The sequence below is a fragment of the Carcharhinus amblyrhynchos genome, chromosome 12 (genome assembly GCF_965287045.1).
Source record: "Carcharhinus amblyrhynchos chromosome 12, sCarAmb.v2.hapA, whole genome shotgun sequence".
Lineage (NCBI taxonomy): Eukaryota > Metazoa > Chordata > Chondrichthyes > Carcharhiniformes > Carcharhinidae > Carcharhinus > Carcharhinus amblyrhynchos.
Window position 1 is genome coordinate 9,880,483 of NC_137335.1, and position 18,489 is coordinate 9,898,971.

The window sequence follows — 18,489 nt, forward strand, 5'->3', positions numbered from 1 at the left end:
AAGTTGTATATTCAATATTAATGGAGTGTGGAAGAAATGAACTGTGCTGTAAATGGTTGTATGTATTGACTTGTTTTATAAGACCCTAGGAGCAGAATTAGGCCACTCAGCCCATCAGGTCTGCTCCGCCTTCAATTATGGTTGATATTTTTCTCATCCCCATTCTCCTGTCTTTTTCCCCATAACCCCTGATCCTCTTATTAATCAAGAACCTATCTATCTCTGTCTTAAAGACACTCAATGACCTGGCCTCCACAGCCTTCTGCGGCAAAGAGTTCCACAGATTCACTGCTCTCTGGCTGAAGAAATTCCTCCTCATCTCTGTTCTAAAGATTCGTCCCTTCAGCCTGAGATTGTGCCCTCTGGTTCTAGTTTCTCTTGCTCGTGGAAACATCCTCTCCATGTCCACTCTATCCAGGCCTCGCAGTATCCTGCAAGTTTCAATAGGATTTCCCCCCCCCCCCCCCCCCAATCTTTCTAAACTCCAACGAATACAGACGCAAAGTCCTCAGCTGTTCCTCATATGACAAGCTTTTCATTCCACGGATCAGTCTTGTGAACTTCCTCTGGATCCTTTGATTGGGAAGAGTAGGTGTCTAAAGTGTAATGGAATTTCTTGTATATTTTAAGAATACTACATCCTTCAAACTGCATTCACTTTTTTAAATTTGCCATTGGATATATATGGTCAGCACATGGGATTTTGGTTTTGAATTTCATAAATAAAACATCTGTGATGGAAGGAAGATAGCCAACCCTATTGAAATTTGTACCTCTTGTAAATGAACTCACCCAGTCAAACCTGCAACCAATTTTGAACCTTCCTGATGTTTTTGATTCGGCTATCTCATTAGATACAATTTTCCAAATGTTTTATCACCATTTGTTACTGTTCTGATCTAAGGCAATACTGAGTTCACCTGCTCTTTTGTACAACTCAAATTCTTCTTGCTCATTTTCCCAACACCCCTAACCTGTTACCTTTTGCCTATTCAAAATGGATGCACCAATTAAAAATTGAGCAAATTTGGCACAAATCTGGGGAAATTGAGTGTTCGTTTGGATATCTTTGTGTTAAATAGAGCCCTTAATCCACTGTGTGGGAAAATACAGGCAACCACAACTTACCAGGACTAGAGCAAGAAAATGAACCTTGAAATAAATTGATGGGCAGTCTTTCCGTATTATCATCTGTCTAGCCCGTTGTCTACTTACTGTCCGTTGTGCAGGAATTGGGAAGCAGCTCTGTGTTACATTAAAATGCCATAACTGTGTAGCAGGGCAATGCCTGATATCCAAATTAAAGTAAAACATCTTTCAAATGAGATGTCTTCCCCCTCAGTTGAATTTAAAAGAATCTGATGCTATTTTGAAGAGAATGAAGAAAGACTCCCCTGCTCCCCACACACAATGTCTTGGTCACTTTATTTCTCAGTCTGCATCATTAAAATCAATGATCTGGTCATTATGACATCGTTCTTTGGATTGGGATATGTACACACTGCTGCATTTCCTGCATTCGTGACAGCACTTTGGAAGTACTTCCGTTGTAGGTTACGCTGGGCATTATAAGGTCATGCAAATGCTTTATAAATGCAAGTCTTTGAATTCATTCTCTTAAATGGGATGAAATATCTATCCCAGTTTATCCTGCATGTATGTATGTATGTACATGTGCTGCAAGTGTTGGAATGATTTTGTCTTTAATTTTACATTAACGCTGCAATGAACTTACTGTGAAAATCCTCAAGTCGTCAAATTCCAGCACCTGTTCAGGTATGCTGAGGGAGAATTTAGTGTAGTCAATTCATCTAACCAGCAGGCCTTCCAGACTGTGGGAAGAAACTAGAGCACCTGGAGGAAACCCATGCAAATGTGGGAGAACGTCCAGACTCCACACACACAGTGACTCAAGCCAGGAATCGAACCTGGGTCCCTACTGCTGAGAGGCAGCAGTGCTAACTGTGCCACCAAGGTCACTCCATGTTTGTACTAATGTACCTATCCTGCATGAATGTGTATCATTACCAAAACTGTGTGACAATATAATCTTAAATTTGATGTAGGAATGCTGCTTAGGCCTTGAGGCATAAGTAATTATGTCATTAAACTGCATTTTGCAGCTGTGAGTATTATTACCATTTTGCATCATTAAAAGTAGATGTGACACAGAAGATTGGTCTCAATACATCTGGATTTTTATTTTTATCAAATTACGGGCTGAGCCACAGCACAATAATAATGTGAAATGAGTATATGGATATGATGGGATCTGACATATTTCATGGATCTAATCTTTAATTTCTCATGCTTTTAAATCTGCATTATGTTTAGCAATATAGAAATACAGAACGGAAACGTTAGCAGCATTCTAAACACGGCACCAAAATACTCTGCAAGCAGCCTTGTCACTGCAATTTTTAAGTATTATATAATGATATCTGTCTTACTAAATTTTAAAAATAAGTCTCATAGAGCATTGATGCAAACTGACAACATTGTACTAATTTCTCTGATTCCCATGCAGTTTCTCAGCCATTTTCTCCAGTTCCAAGTCCATAGCTGCCAGATTCTCCAGTTCTTTCTCCTATGGAAACAATGGAAAACAATTCATTATTTATCTTGCTTCTATTCCGCTGTGTGCTACCAAAAGCTTCACCGGCAGTAGCACAGACAAAATCTTCCAAAATGCTGGAATTACTCAGCAGGTCCGGCAGTGTCTATGGAGATAAAAAGATCTGATGAGAAGTTCCAGATCTGAGATGTTAACTTTGGCTAGGATATTTCGGATAGTGGAGGGTTAGGCTGACTTACCGTCAGGGGGATTAGCAGGATAAATACATGGGATTAGGGGATGGGGCCCAGATGGGATTATTGTTGGTGCAGGCTTGGTGGGGCACATTAGGTTAGAAGGGGCTTCTGCATTCCCACCCCACCCAGCGGAAAACCTGTTCCTTCTCTTTCACACTCCCACCACCACCTAAATACCCACCAGCGGAGAAACCTAAAATTCAGGCCCTTATTTCTTGCAGAGGCACTGGCCATGATCCATCCATCCCTTCAGACACAGAAGTTTTGCCAGAGGACTGGGGATTTGCAAATATTACCATCTTGTTCAAAATGGAATACAAGGATTAACCCAAGCCGGGCAGTTTAACGTTGGTGTTGGGAAAAAATTGCACAGAACCAGCAGAAATTTGTCATAGGCATATTGTGTTTAACTAACTTGCTTGAGTTTCTTCGATGGTGTAACAGAAAGCATTATGAGGTGTATAAGACCTCCTGAAAGGCGTTTGAGAAATTGTCTTTTAACAGGCTTACGTAGAATCTGCACCAACTCTCCGAAAGAATATCCCACCTAGGCTCTCCCCTCCACCCTATTCCCGTAACTCTGCATACTTACTATGGCAAACCCTCCTAACCTACACATCTTTGGACACTAAGAGGCAATATAGTATGGCTAATCCAACTAACTTGCACATCTTTGGACACTAAGGGGCAATTTAGCATGGCCAATCCACCTAAGCTGCACATCTTTGGACACTAAGCGGCAATTTAGCATGGCCAATCCACTGATCCCACACATCTTTGGACACTAAGGGGAAATTTAGCATAGGCAATCCACCTCACCTACACATCTTAGGACTGTGGGAGGAAACCAGAGCATCTGGAGGAAACTCACACTGACACGAGGAGAATGTGCAAACTCCACACAGACAATGACCGAAGGCTGGAATCAAACTCGGGTCCCTGATGCTGTGAGGCAGCGCTGCTAATCACTCTGCCATCGTGCCTCAGGATTCTCAACATGGTTAGAACTCATGAGATAAAAAGGACCATAGCCGTTTGAATACAAAATTGGATAAGTGACAGGACACAGAGAATTGCCATGAACTGGTTGTTATTTAGTCTGAAGACAGGTACACAGTGGGGTTCCCTAGGGGTCAGTATTGGAAACCACTGCTTTTCCTAACACATATTCATAACCTAGACTTGGGTATGGGATTTCAAAATTTGTGGATGACACAAAACTTGGAAGTAACATGAACTGTGAAGAAGACAGTGACGCAATTTAGGAGGTCGTGGACAATTTGGGGGACTAGGTAGAGAGCTGAAATTTAGTGTAGAAAAGCGTGAGGTGATTCATTTTGGTAGGAAGGACTCAGAGAGACAACACAAAATAAAAGATCCAACTCTAAAAGGGGCACAGGAGCAGAGGGACCTTGGCATATTTGTGTACAAATCATCAAAGGTTGCACGGAAGACTGTGAAGGTGGTTGATGAAACATACAGGATCCTGGGCTTTATAAATGGAAACATAGAGTACAATAGCAAGGAGGTTATGATAAACCTGGATAAACCACTAGTTCAGCTTAGACTGCAGCATTGTGTTCAGTACTGGACACCACATTTTGGGAAGGATGCGTAGGCATTATAAAGATTGCAGAGAAGAGTCATGGGAATGGTTCCACAGACAAGGGATTTCAGTTACATGGATAGACGTGAGAAGCTGGCATTGTTTTACATGGAGAAGATTAAAAGGATATTTGAATAAGATGTTCAAAGTCATGATGGGTCTGGACAGAGCAGATCGAGAGAGCCTATTCCCATTGGCAGAAGGGTCAAGAGCCATAGGGCGCCAATTTAAGGTGATTTACCAAAGTAGTAATGGAAACTTGAGGAAATTATTTTACACAGCGATTAGTCAGAATCTGGGATGCACTTCCTGAGAGTTTGCCGGGGGCAGGTTTAATTTGCACTTTCAAAAGAGAATTGGACATTAATCAGAAAGGAAAAGATTTGTAGGGCTATGAGGAAAAGGCCGGGAGTGGGACAAGAGTTGCTCCTGCATAGAGCCAGTATGGATATGACAGACTGAATGGTCTCCTGTGCAGTAGTCATTCTATGATTCTACAATGCTGTGCAATGCATAATATTTCTATAGCATTAATGCAATTGGGCTGTGCTTGTATTGCCCAATTACTCATGCTGAGTAGGTCACTGACTGAAAATTGAAACAAATACACAATGGACTGAAGTCATCACTCTTTAGAATTAGATCATCATTCAGCACAGAGTGAGGCCATTTAACCCATTGTGCCTCTGAAAGATCCCACTCTACCTGCCTATTCCCTATACATCCCTATCTTAATTAAATGTTTCTATTGTGTCCAAGAGACAACTAGATGTAGCACTTGGAGCGAATGGGATCAAAGGTTATAGGGAGAAAGCAGGATTAGGCTATTGAGTTGCACGATCAGCCATGATCGCGATGAATGGCAAAGCAGGTTCGAAGGGCTAAATGGCCTCTTCCTGCTCCAATCTTCTATGTTTCTAATATCCAATTCTCTGATGAAAGAAGTGATTGAATCTGCTTCAATTACCCTTTCAGACAACATGGCCCAGATCATAACTTGATGCCTCATCTTCCCCTATTCTTTCGTCAATTATTGCACCTTACATCTGTGCCCGCTGGTTATTGACACTGGGAACAGTTTTTCTTTATTTACCCTGTCAAAGCCCATTATGATTTTGCACACCATCATCAAATATCCTCTTAACCTTCACTGCTCTAGGAAGAACAAAGCCAGTTTCTCTGTTTCACCAATGTAACTGAAGTCCTTAATCCCCTGTACAATTTTAGTCAATGATTTAAAGGGATATGGGCCAAAGGCAGGCAAACGTGACTAGTTCAGTTGAAGAAACCTGGTTGGCATGAACGATTTGGGCCAAAGGGCCTGTTTCCATGCTGTATATCTCTATGACTCTAATTCCTTTTTCCCTTGTTCAAATTGACTTCTTTGTGATGCACAGAATTGCACCATGGCAGTACAGTGGTTAGCACTGCTGCCTCATAGTGCCAGGGGCAAGGGTTCGATTCGCGGCTTGGGTCACTATCTGTGTGGAGTTTGCACATTCTCCCTGTGTCTGTGTGGGTTTCCTCCGGGTGCTCCGGTTTCCTCCCACAGTTCAAAGATGTGCACATAGATGGATTGGCCATGTTAAATTGCCCCTTAGTGTCAGGGGGGCTATTTAGGGTAAATTCATGGGGTTATGGGGATAGGGCCTGGGTGGGATTGTAGTCGGTGCAGACTTGATGGGCCAAGTAGGCTTCTCCTGCTCCGTGGATTCTACAATTCTGTGAACTCAATGCTCTAGCATGTGTCAAACCACCTGTTTGCCCTGAACTGCCCTGCTGCCAGTTTTTACTGCTAAAAAATGCCACAGATTTTATCTTTCCCATTGCACCTAATTATCAATTCCACCCCTCCCCCCCCCCCGCCGCCCCCCCCCCCCCCCCCGTCCCCCCCCGTCCCCCCCCGTCCCACATAAAGATCCCTCCCTCTCAATTCCCTGCTTTCGAGGCTGGAGAGTCTATTGGCTCCTCAGTTCTGTCCCTCTTTCCAGGAGTCTGTTTTAATGCCTTTGTTCATAGTTGAGCGGTGTTACAAGCGCAGCCTCAGCGCCATGTTATACAACCTTGGACCTGCGCTCCACCAAGATCCTGGTGCAATTTAGCATTCACGTCTCTCCTGCTCCTCCTCCCCATAGACAATCACCTTCATGGGAAGTTATTGCCCTGAACAGCTCAACACTCATGCCTGGTTTTCATTTTGGTTTATATACTGCAGTGTTACAACGTCCCTGGTTCTACTGGAATAGTCAAAAAATAATCTATCACGATAGATATCGGCACAAGTAGGCTCACGTTAACACTGCAATGACGTTACTGTGAAAATCCCTAAGTCGCCACACTCTGGTGCCTGTTCGGGTACACTGAGGGAGAATTTAGCTTGGTCAATGCACCTAACCAGCACGTCTTTTGGACAATGGGTGGAAACCAGAGCATCCAGAGAAAACCCACACAGTCACAGGGAGAACGTGCACACTCCACTCAGTCACCCAAGCTGGGAATCGAACCCGGATCCCTGGCACTGTGAGGTAGCAGTGCTAACCACTGTGCCACCGTGCAGCCCTACCGAACTTCACTTATTGCCCCATCCAATGCATGTTGTCCTTTAGAAAATCTTTCTCATCCTGTGAAAGAGAGTGACTATGTATTTACGTAAGGACAATGGATGTCATTATCAACAATACAATCCCCAGCTCTCGAATATGTGTGGAGTGAGGGCTTTGCGGCACTGTTGGTTAGCGTCCCTCCCTCAGAGCGAGCTACACCCCCAAGTCCTGAGTTGTGCAAGGTGTGTTCATAACGCGATCAAACTGGTTGATTATCGTCCTTCCAATGCCCATGGCAGGTGGCAAGAGCAAGGGACTTCCCTGGTCAGTGCTCTGCAGAAGGCAACAGCACATCATTGCTGTTGCTGAGTGTAACCATGGACCAACAGGGAAGTCCATGGTTGCCAGGGTATGGAGAGAGAGAGACAGAATAAATGGAAGCCAGGCATAAAGAAAACTTCTTCCTATCCACTCCCTACAATGTGCCTTCAGCTTCTGGCCCCGATGACGATGTTTCCATTTCCAGCCACTTGGGTTGAGGACAGCAACCACTTTATGGAGTGAATTGTGTGCTGCCTTGTGCTAGAGAGCCCTGAACAGTGGGAGATGAGTTAAGGTCATGTTTTATTCAGTTCCATAGAATCCCTACAGTGCAGAAGGAGGCCATTTGGCCTGTCAAGTCTGGACTGACTCTCCGAAAAAGCATCCCAATCAGCCCTGTCCTCTGCCCTATCCCCATAACCTCATGCATTTACTGTGGCTAATCCACCTGAACTACATATCTTTGGATGCTAAGGGACAATTTACCAGGGCTAATCCACCTAATCTACACATCTTGGGACACTAAGGGGAAGTTTAACTTGGGCAGTCCACCTAACCTGCACACCTTTGGTCTGTGGGAAGAAACCAGAGCATCCTAAGGAAACCCACACAGACACAGGGACAACACTAGGAGGCGATGACCTAGTGGTATTATTGCTAGACTATTAATCCAGAATCTGTTCTGGGGGATCAGGTTCGAATTCCACCATGGCAGACAAAAAATATCTGGGATTTAAGAATCCACAAATGGAAATATTATTGCTTGTTGGAAAAACCCATCCAGTTCGCTAGTACCCTTTAGGGAAGGAAATCTGCTGTCCTTATCTGGTGTGGCCTTCATGTGAGTACAGAGACACAGCAATGTGGTTGATCTCAACTGACCTCCAAGGGCAACTAGGGATGGGCAATAAATGCTGGCCAGCCAGTGATGCCCATGTCCCACGAATGAATAAAAAAGAAATGTGCAGACTCCAGACAGTGAGGCAAGGCTAGAATTGAACCTGGGTCCCCAGTGCTATGAGGCAGCAGTGCTAACCACTGTGCCGCCATTCCAACCGGCATCATAAAGGCACTTTCAGCCCCTCAGCTGAAGCTACATTCACACTCTGGGCCCACTGGAATGAATGTTAATGTTTTAAATCACTGTAGATCACTCTGTTTTCAAGGGTCCTCTCTCTTTAATACCTGTACCTAATTGAAAAAAAATGTTTCTGAAACTGGTAGTGATTTCACGTCCACAAGTTGCAATTCTGATTGTTCTGGTTTCTTTAAAATCAATCCTTCTTGCCAACATACATCATGGTGAATTGCTACGTCAATGTTTCTCATTCAGTTTTGCTGCATCAAAATAAAATTGCAGGTTTTGTCCATTAGGTGGAGGTGTGGAATAAGTTTCTGAAGTCTCCCAAGCTCTTTCACTGTCTTGTGTACATCCAAACCCTGTATTAATGAACCGACTATGGGCATTGCGTTTACTGGCGTGATTTACATCTCACATGCAGTTTTAGGTTCTTTGTTGTTTGTGGCCGTTAAGCAATGACAAACAACATTTAGCCCTTCTCTAAAAGTTATTCACAGCTTTGCATTCAAACGGTAAGAATTGTTACCTATTAAACCCACATTCTTTTCTAAAGTAAAGTTTATTTGTTAGTCACAAGTGAGGCTTACATTAATACTGCAATGAAGTTACTGTGAAATTCCCCTAGTTGCCACACTCCGGTCAACAACCTCCAGTCCGAGTCAATGCACCTAACCCAGCCCGTCTTTCAGGAAGTGACAGGAAACCGAAGCACCCAGAGGAAACCCACACAGACATGGGGAGAATGTGCAAAGTCCACAAGACAGTGACCCAAGCCGGGAATTGAACCTGGGTCCCTGGTGCTGTGCGGTGCTGCTGGCAGCAGTACTAACCACTGTGTGACCATTCAATTCCCTTGTGTTCAGCAGCTGTTCCCTACAAGTCTCAAAAGGATTATTAGTATCGCAAGTAGACTTACATTATTTCCACAATGAAATTATTGTGAAAATCCTCTAGTCACCACTCTCCAGCACCTGTTTGGGTACACTGAGGGAGAATTTAGCATGGCCAATACACCTAACCATCATGTCTTTGGAAACTGGAGCACCCGGAGGAAACCCATGCAGAATGTGCAAATTCCACACAGACAGAGACCCAAGCCGAGAATTGAACCCAGGCCCCTAGCCCTGTGTGGTAGCAGTGCTGACCGCTGTGCCACCGTGTCACCTTGTTGGGGTTCTAAATTAAAAATTAAATGCTTTTCATTGTTTCTTCCTGTGATTTTCTCTCTCTCTCTCTCAATGTAATCCTTCTTTCCTTCTCTCTATTTTCCTTTCTCGACCAGATGTGACACTGAATTTAGCCATCTTGACCAACACTGCTTTGTCAGGCTTTGCATTGTCCATTTCATAAGTGTTCAATCTTATTGGTTAAGGAGATGCACCCTTCATTGGCCTGTTTGCTCAGTTTCTGTCGAGGGAGCTGCGCAAAATTGCAACAATCTGCAGCCCAAAATATCCCGGAGATTAAACAGGCAAGGACAGGTCTAACTGAAGGTGGGAGCCATTCCACTAACATACCTAATCCCGCTTTTGTTATTTCCATGACAGCTGCCTGTAAAGCTACTCATTCTGCAGGCTTCTCATGCTCTGCTAGGCCTCAACTCCTGTCTGCCACTTAGCTCACATCTTCTCCTCAAAATTTGCCTCGTCTGAGTCTCATAATCCAACGCTGTTGCAGATTTTATCAGCACAGTATGGAACAAATAGAACAGTGCAGAAGAATCTGTTTTAAGTATAATTAGGAATGATCTCTGCACATTCAGTCACTTGTGTTTCACTTCTGAGATTCTCACTCTTTTGCTTGAGAAATCCTAACTGTCCTCTCTTCACCAAATCTGGTTCGAGTGGCACGGCGGCACAGTGGTTAGCATTGCTGCCTCACAGCACCAGGGACCTGGGTCCAATTCTGGCCTTCACTAATGTCCTTTAGGGAAGGAAATCTGTCATCCTTATCTGGTCTGGCCTACATGTGACTCCAGATCCACAGCAATGTGGATGGCTCGGAAATGGCCTAGCAAGCTGTTCAGCTTAAGAGCAATAAATACTGGCCCTGCCATGAATTTAAGAAAAACAGATGCTGTGCCCATTTTACAGCCAGTCCTAACCCTCTCATATGGCAGCGGGTACGAGTGTGCACATTCCACACTGAATGTGCACTGCCCATGATATTCTGTCTTTATTTCAGATTTTTCAGGATCTGCAGTATTTTGCTTTTGTAGTAGCCACAAGTTAAATCCATTTTGTTGGACAGCTACCCAGGAATATATTGCCTGAGGTCCAATATTGAATGCGTCTCATGCTTACCAGTTATGGATGTGATCCAAGAACACTGCATGGTTTGCTCAATCTCATCTTTCAAAATTTTATACTCATTGTCTATATTTTTTTAATTCATTCCTGGGGTGTGGGTATCGCTGGCTGGGCCAACATTTACTGTCCACCCCTAATTGCCCTTGAAAAAAGTGGTGATGTATTTTTCTTATTGTCACAAGTAGGCTTGCAATGAAATTACTGTGAAAATCCCCCTGTTCGGGTACACCGAGGGAGAACTTAGGCATGGCCAATCTACCTAACCAGCACTTCTTTTGGACTGTGGGAGGAAACCCACGCAGACTCGGGGAGAACATGCAGGCTCTGCACAGACAGTGACTCAAACGGGAACCAAACCTGAGTCCCTGGCACTGTGAGGCAGCAGTGCTTATCACTGTGCCACCATATTTTTGAACGTATGCAGTCCCTTATTTGCATGTCTATTCATAATACTGTTAGGGAGGGTGTTCTAGGATTTTGACCCAGCAAACATTATGAGGGAACGGAAACATATTTCCAAGTCATGAAGTATTATAGTATTAGATATCTATATCATTAGTATTATTTAATACTAATGTCTAGTATTAGATATCTATAATACTTTTCACGTGCATAATAATACAGGTCACTGGAATTATTTAATTTCTTTTGTTCAAATGTTAATGTTAGTTTAATGATTAAAATGAATGCTAACTAAGGTGGCACTTAACTCTAAGGGCATTTTCCACACTAAGTGGCTATAGTGCTGCCTAAGGTTTTATAGGATCTAATGTTAAGGTACCTCCTCAGTCAAAATAACTAAAGATGATTTGGGAAGTGAAAATTAATCTTTAACATTGTCAATAACTCAACAATATCTTCTCAATCATGATTAAGATCATGTTTTGAGGAATATCCACGAAGTAACTGGCAAATAATAACTCCATCAATGAGGAATAAACAAATATTAGGTTGAAGAAACCATTAATTAATGCTTAACTTGATGATATCAGGATTGCATTATTGGAAATTATTGGAAGCAAACTTCTTTAAATCATTGTCAACTTTTTAAATATCTCAAACTTTCCCAATATCTGCTACTTCCACAAACATTTTGCTTTGAAAATTATGAATTAGATCAAATATATTGAACCACAAGAAGTATTCAAATCTGTACATATTTTAAACTATGACTTTAATATTAATTCCAAAGTGTTATTGAAGTTCTAAGAGTTAAAATAACAATTCTTATCAAACATTTGTCAGAAGAGCATCGCACCAAGTAGCTAGAATGCTACCTCTATGGCTGTAGGTGCCACAGTGGCACAGTGGTCAGCACTGCTGCTGCCTCACAGAGCCAGAGACCTGGGTTTGATTCCTGGCTTGGGTTACTGTGTGTGCAGTTTGCAAGTGGTCTCTGTGACTTCCCTCCAGGTACTCCAGTTTCTTCCCACAGTTCCAAGATGTGTGGGTTAGGTGGATTGGTCATGCTAAATGGCCCCTTAGTGCCAGGGGGACTAGCTGAGGTAAATGCACGGCGTTATGGGGGTAGGGCCTGGGTGGACTCAATGGGCCAAATGGCCTTCTTCTACACTGTAGGATTCTATCAAAATTTAGTAACTTATTGCAGGATAATTATGTGACTTGACTTTTTTAATTTGATTTGATAATTTTAGTGTCCATCAGATTATTAATCAGGCGAACATATTGCAAAGTGAAAATGAATAGTTTCCCCCTCTAATCTTCCTTACAAGTTCTTCCAGGATAAGAAATGTAAATTAATTAATTTTTTTCCCATTCAACAAATGAAAAATGACTTGGCTCACCTCTTCTTCAGTCAGTGTTCTATGGTTCATGTTCTTTATCCCATCTTCATGGTGTTCATTCTCATCTTCTTTGAAATCATACAGTTCTGGGATTTCCAGAGACTTTTTCTTGGATTTCAGATATTGTGCCAGCTTGTCCATTCTATCATACATCCTTCTCTCTGGGAAATCACTGGCAAAGTTTTGTCTTAAAGAGTGCCCTTCATTAATTTCCTCTTTCTGGCCCTCCTCTTCCTCCTTGCCTTGTTTCTCATAATGTCTCTTTTCCCACTTGCTCTCATTTTCTTCATATACTGGGTAGAAGTGGCTTTCCTCGCCGTGCATTGTTTCTTCTTCACTGTCTGGCTTTCTGTCCTCTATTCTGTGTCGTTTTTGCCACAAACCCCGCTGCCCTTTTGGAGAGTCTTTTGTATTTCCCTCTTCCTCACCACCTTCTTCATTGCTGACATTCTGCTCCTTTGCATCTTCATCTGTTTGGTGCCAATGTTCATTGTGATTATGCCTCTTATCCTCTTCATCATAGTACCTCTTCTCCTCGCTGTGATATTTCTTTTCCACATCCGATTCTTCCTCCTCACTGTGTGGTCTTGTGTTCCTGTTACGGTGCCGCTTCTCTTCCTCTATATTGTACTGGTTCTTTTCTTCACTGTAGTGCAACTTTTCTTCACTATGGGTCCTTTTGTCATTGTGGCGTTTTTCTTCCTCTGATTCTTCCAAGTCACTCCCTGGGAGTCCATTTACTTTATCCTCATTATAATGTCTATCTCTTTTATATTCTTCCTGGATGTCATTTCTCTTAGGATAGTTACGAATGCTATTTATGAGTTCTCGTTCTTTGCTGGACTCATCAGATTTACCAGAGTTCTTCTCATACGGCTGGGGCCTTCTCTTATTCTCCTCAGAATGACTGTAGCTGTTCCTTCTGTGGTAGTTGATGCGACCATTAATATGTTTCTCTCTTTCTTCACTGCCTTCTTCTTCAGAGTCAGATTTTTTACGCTCATAAATACCATCTCTTTCGTAGTGATTGTTGTTGAGATCTTCATCAGACCCATCCATCACCTTATCACTGTACTTTTCCTCAGAACTGTGTGTGCTTTCACTGGAGCTTTGATGTAGACCAATGGTTTTATCTTCCTCGCTTCTTTCGTCATATCCATGAGGCCATTTCTGATGGAATCCATTCTCAGAACTGTCTGACTTTTGTGAGTTGTTTTCCTCTGGCCCACTATCTTCTTCGCTGTGTCCCCGCTTCCTGTGTCTTTCTTCTTCATCTTCCTCGCTCCTATCAGCCACATATCTTCTCTCTTCATGGTTGAGATATTCTTGGTTGACATCACGGTCTCTATGACCTCTGACATGGTGGCTGTTTTTTACTTCTTTATCCCAGCTGCTCTCTTCATTGTTCTTCTCTTTGCTTCTTTCTTCATCGTGGGTTTGTTTGTAATGCTGTTCTTCCTCCTTTCCATCTTCGTTTCCTTTGCCTGTCTCGTAATGCTCTCCCTCCCGTCTCTCCACTGATTCTTGGCTTCCCTTCTCTCCATTGTGATGCTTTTCAGATTCCTCAAGGTGTGTCTCCTCTTCATAATGTTGGTTCTCGCCCTCATTTTTCTTGCCTGCTACTTCATGTTTCCCACCTGGAATAAGGATGTAATAAAGATTTAAGGATCTTGCATGGGGAACTAGGGCCTCTTGGTGACCATGGGCATGAGTTCTCAATTATGCTCTTCACTGTCTGAAAGTCAAACCCATTTTTGTCACTGCTCATTAGATCAGATTAAGAGGCCCCACATATTATCCTGATTAATATGTACCATCAGCAAAACAGACCAACTGGGCAGGCGAGTGGTATTATCCCCAGACTATTAATCCAGAAACTCAGTTAATGTTCTGGGGACTTGGGATCAAATCCTGCCATAGCAGATGGTGGAATTTGAATTCCACAAAAAATATCTGGAATTAAGAATCTACTGGTGACCATTGTCGGAAAAAACATCTGGTTCGTCAATGTTGTTTAGGGAAGGAAATCTGCCGTCCTTACTCAGTCTGGCCTGCATGGGTTTCCACTGGGTGATCTGGTTTTCTTCCACAGTCCAATGATGTGCAGGTTAGATAGATTGTTAAATTGGTAACCACAACAATGTTGTTAACTCTCACTGCCCTCTGATCAAGGGCAACTAGGGATGGGCAATAAATGCTGGCCAGCCAGCGAAGCCCATGTCCCACAAATGAATTTTTAAACATCTTATTGTTGTTTGAGGGAGTTTGCTGTGTGCAAATTGGCTGCTGTGTTTCCTACTTGTCAACAGGAAGTGCATGTTAAAGTAGTATTTTGTTGCCTATAAAGTGCTTTGAAATGTCCTGAGGTGTGAAAGCCGCTATCTAAATGCAGGTATTTACATGGCTAGTGTGCCAGCAGCATAAAAAAATACCATTGACAACCTTAAAAACATCCTTGCTAAATACAGCAAGCATTTTAATGTGTAATTGGCAATTAAACCTCCCAGACCTAAAAGCTATAGTGAAGATACAGTGAGCAGCGTTTCAATGGATGTACCACTTCATCCAACGGCTGTTAATGAACCACAAAGAACCAGTCCTCAAAATTCTCCTAAATAAGCAGCCCAGTGACTTATGGAAGGGCAAAGGTGACACGGTGGCACAATATTAACACTATTGTGTTATTAACAAGCCACTTTCAAGTCATGTCCCACAGATCTAGAATTGGAATGGCCATGGAAATGTGGGAGGTCGAATTCTTGATCAAAGAGTGGTTCCATTTCTCTGCTTCCTTGAGAAAAGAAAACGGGAGTAACCCTGGCTGATATGTGGACCCAACAGCAAATGTAACTCTTGCTGCTATCTATTCCACCCCGTCTAAACACAGGAACACCCAGATATTTCTCCAGAGCAGGCATTGGGAAGAAGCGGGGATTCCACTCCAAACAAATAAATAAACAAATGGGCTTAATTAAAGATTTCATACATATGGGTTACACATTGAGAGGGGAGACATAAGCAGATTACTGCTGTGAAGCAGTTAAAAAACACATTTAGTATATTGGAGCAATGAATCACAATGACATTCTCTATTGTGTCATCACTCCTTCGATCTCACCACTTCAATGAAGGATTTCACCTAGTGGATTGTTCATTGATATCTATCACCCAGTGAATAATAACATCCATCCCCAATTATTTCCAGCATTTTCACCAGCTAATAGAAAACCTGCATACAATACGAGCATTTGTATAGTGCCTTTTCCCAATAGTTCTGGAAGAATTTTGGGTTAATGATCTTGGGGCTACTTAATATCCCAGATTCTATTGACTGTTGCAAAGATGCCCACCTACCCTTCAAGACTTCCCGGCACTCTGAAGTCACTGAAGGAGTATCCTCTTTAGCGAGGGCATTGGAAAGTGCTTCGATTATACATTTGGTCACCTGTAGGGCAAAAGCAACATCATCAGCATCAGTCCTCTGCTTCTGACTCCAGGAAAAGGGGATTATTGACTGCAACAGCTTGGGTGGAAGAACAAGAAACTAGTGAAACTTACCAGGTCATCCTTCTGCGCCTCTCTCTCCACTGGCAATGCACTGGTTACTGTCAAGAAATAACACGACAAAGACATTATTACCCACACCTTGAAAGCAACTGTAGCTTGGTCAAATTGTACATGGAGACTAGAGAACAGGAGGCAGCGGGTACCAGTTAAGGTGCAACTCTGTTGACCATGCTAGGTTGAATCTGAGCCCCACTAGCCCTCCTTCAAGCTGGGACAACATCTATCTGCACTAAATGAAGGGGCAGTGCTCCAAAAGCTCATGCTACCAAATAAACCTGTTGGACTTTAACCTGGTGTTGTGAGGCTTCTTATTATGCCCACCCCAGCCCAATGCATGCATCTTCACATCATGTCTGCGCCAGGGGTTCTGAGGAGGTGCAGTTTCTAGGCCCATCTCAGATCTAAATCTCAACTCTTCCCCCCTCCCTCCCCAACACTTAACCAAGAAATGTCGTGGGGAAAAGCATTCTCCTGAAACAAATTTATTTACTATTAGTGTCACAACTAGGCTTACATTAACACTGCAAGGAAATTACTGTGAAAATCCCTTAATCACCATATGCCAGCACCTGTTTGGGTACACTGAGGAAGAATTTAGCAACTAACCAGCACGTCTTTCAGACTGTGGGAGGGAGCTGGAGCACCTGGAGGAAACCCACGCAGACACAGGGAGAACGTGTAGACTCTGCACAGACAGTGACCCAAGCTGGGAATCAAACCCAGGTCCCTGGCACTGTGAGGCAGCCATGCTAAGCACTATGCCACCATGCCACCCTATGCAAGCGCCATCGCCAATCTGACCACAAACCACGGCCACCGCCCCCCCCCCCAAAAAAACCCAAAGGGTTTCACTGACTGTCAAACAATAACATTTTTGATTGTTAAATTTTTAATTTTTTTTGATTCCCAGCTTGGGTCACTGTGTAGAGTCTGAAATGTTGTTACCAACTAGCGCGTTTCGATTTACCAGTAATAATTCTTTTAAAATGTCACTCGAGCGCCCCCCAAATTATCAAAGGGTTCGCCCTGACTCGATCTACAAACTCCTGTTGCTCTCCCCACAGATGCTGCCAGCCCTGCTGAGTATTTGTAGCTTTATTCTGGCTCCCAGTGGACAGAGTTGCGCCTGGAATCAGTCATCCGGTGCGCTGTCCACGGTGCTGAAATGCTCCCTGTTTGGAAATCAGCGGTTCTGAATAAAGCAGAGAGAGAGAAAAGAAGCTGGTTCTTTTTACCTGTGGCGACAGACAGAAGAAGGGACAAGGCTAGGAGAGGCAGCAGATGCATGCTCTTGTGCGACAGAAGGTCCAGACAGTGGAGTTGGAACGGGATGGAGGGTCGGGGACGGGCGCCTGGAAGAGATGCACAGTCCTGGCTTGCTCGCACTCTCTCCAGCTCGCCTTTGCGCGGAGCCCAGTCTCGGGTATCTCAATTTAAAGCGGAGGAGGGGAGGGGAGAGGCACGTCCCCACTCCTGAGCACCGCCCTCAGCATCGACACGGCGGGGGAGCAACTTTTCATCCCCAGGCAGTCATTAATCCACGATTAAAAATAGGTCATTTGATGTACTTCTACCAAACATGTCAATCTTTATCTCACGCCCACCCTCCGTTATCAGCTCTAATGATTGTACGTTTTAGCTCTTAGCTGAGAGAGGAACGATATGTACAGCGAACAAAATAGAACATCAGCTTTTGTTATCGCTTCTTCCAATTTTCACCCTTTTTTTAATCTACAGGCAATCAAAGCCCTTCAGCAAGAATATCCAAGACTCAGTAACACTCGGGGGCAGAGTTTTATACATATTCTGGAAAGGATCGACCCATTGTAGTGGATGTTTTAATGGATTCTCTCGAAATATTAAAGCTTTTGATTTTTACATAAAGCAAAATGCAATTCAAGTCAATTTCCTATCCAAACCCTTTCCCTGCAGACGCCTGAAGTCCTGGTCTCGAAAATTGATTAAACCCAATCGCACCTTTTAATTATTTTCACAAGTCTGAATTCTTCTCGGCGTCATCATCAACCTTTACCGTCGATTGAAGACCTACTCAAAATCATTTTCATATATATTTTATCATTTTCTTTTCACATTGGTCGGATGAAATTGAGTTGAGAATGAAAGGGTTGTTAATCATCCATACAACTCTTTTTAACTGTCGTTTGGAACTCTCACTACTCTAGCTCACATCTCAATGCATGTATTTGGACGTAATTGGAATCATGCGATTTGAACATGGCAACCAGCTGCAGACTGAGCAGAGGCGGTTATTACATGAGCCATAGAACTATAAGTCAATACTACTCTATGGCAATAAAATGGGATCGGAGAGATTTTAAGAGCCAACCTCCCCTAATCTGTCCCATACGGTGTACAGTTCTGATCACTCTATTATGGAAAGGAAATTATTAAACTAGAAAGAGTGCAGAAAAGATTTATGGGATGC

General features: G+C 43.1%; 1 protein-coding gene across 1 annotated transcript; it reads right to left on the minus strand.

The window, feature by feature from the left end:
• Positions 1-2,176: 2,176 nt before the first annotated feature.
• On the minus strand, positions 2,177-17,460 carry chgb (chromogranin B). The gene is made up of 5 exons (XM_080200051.1): positions 17,279-17,460; positions 16,035-16,081; positions 15,831-15,921; positions 12,477-14,113; positions 2,177-2,587 (listed from the first exon to the last, which is right to left on the minus strand). Exons 1-5 carry the CDS (start codon positions 17,328-17,330, stop codon positions 2,504-2,506), a joined length of 1,911 nt encoding a protein of 636 aa, XP_080056177.1. The 5' UTR covers positions 17,331-17,460; the 3' UTR covers positions 2,177-2,503.
• Positions 17,461-18,489: the final 1,029 nt, after the last annotated feature.

Bases quoted from the DNA above. Each gene is read 5' to 3' on its own strand.
- chgb (XM_080200051.1), bottom strand. From the start codon at position 17,330: ATGCATCTGCTGCCTCTCCTAGCCTTGTCCCTTCTTCTGTCTGTCGCC. The intron at 16,082-17,278 runs GTAAAAAGAACC...ATTTCTTGACAG, and splicing joins TCTTCTGTCTGTCGCCACAG to TAACCAGTGCATTGCCAGTG. The intron at 2,588-12,476 runs GTGAGCCAAGTC...TTGTTTCCATAG, and splicing joins GAACACTGACTGAAGAAGAG to GAGAAAGAACTGGAGAATCT.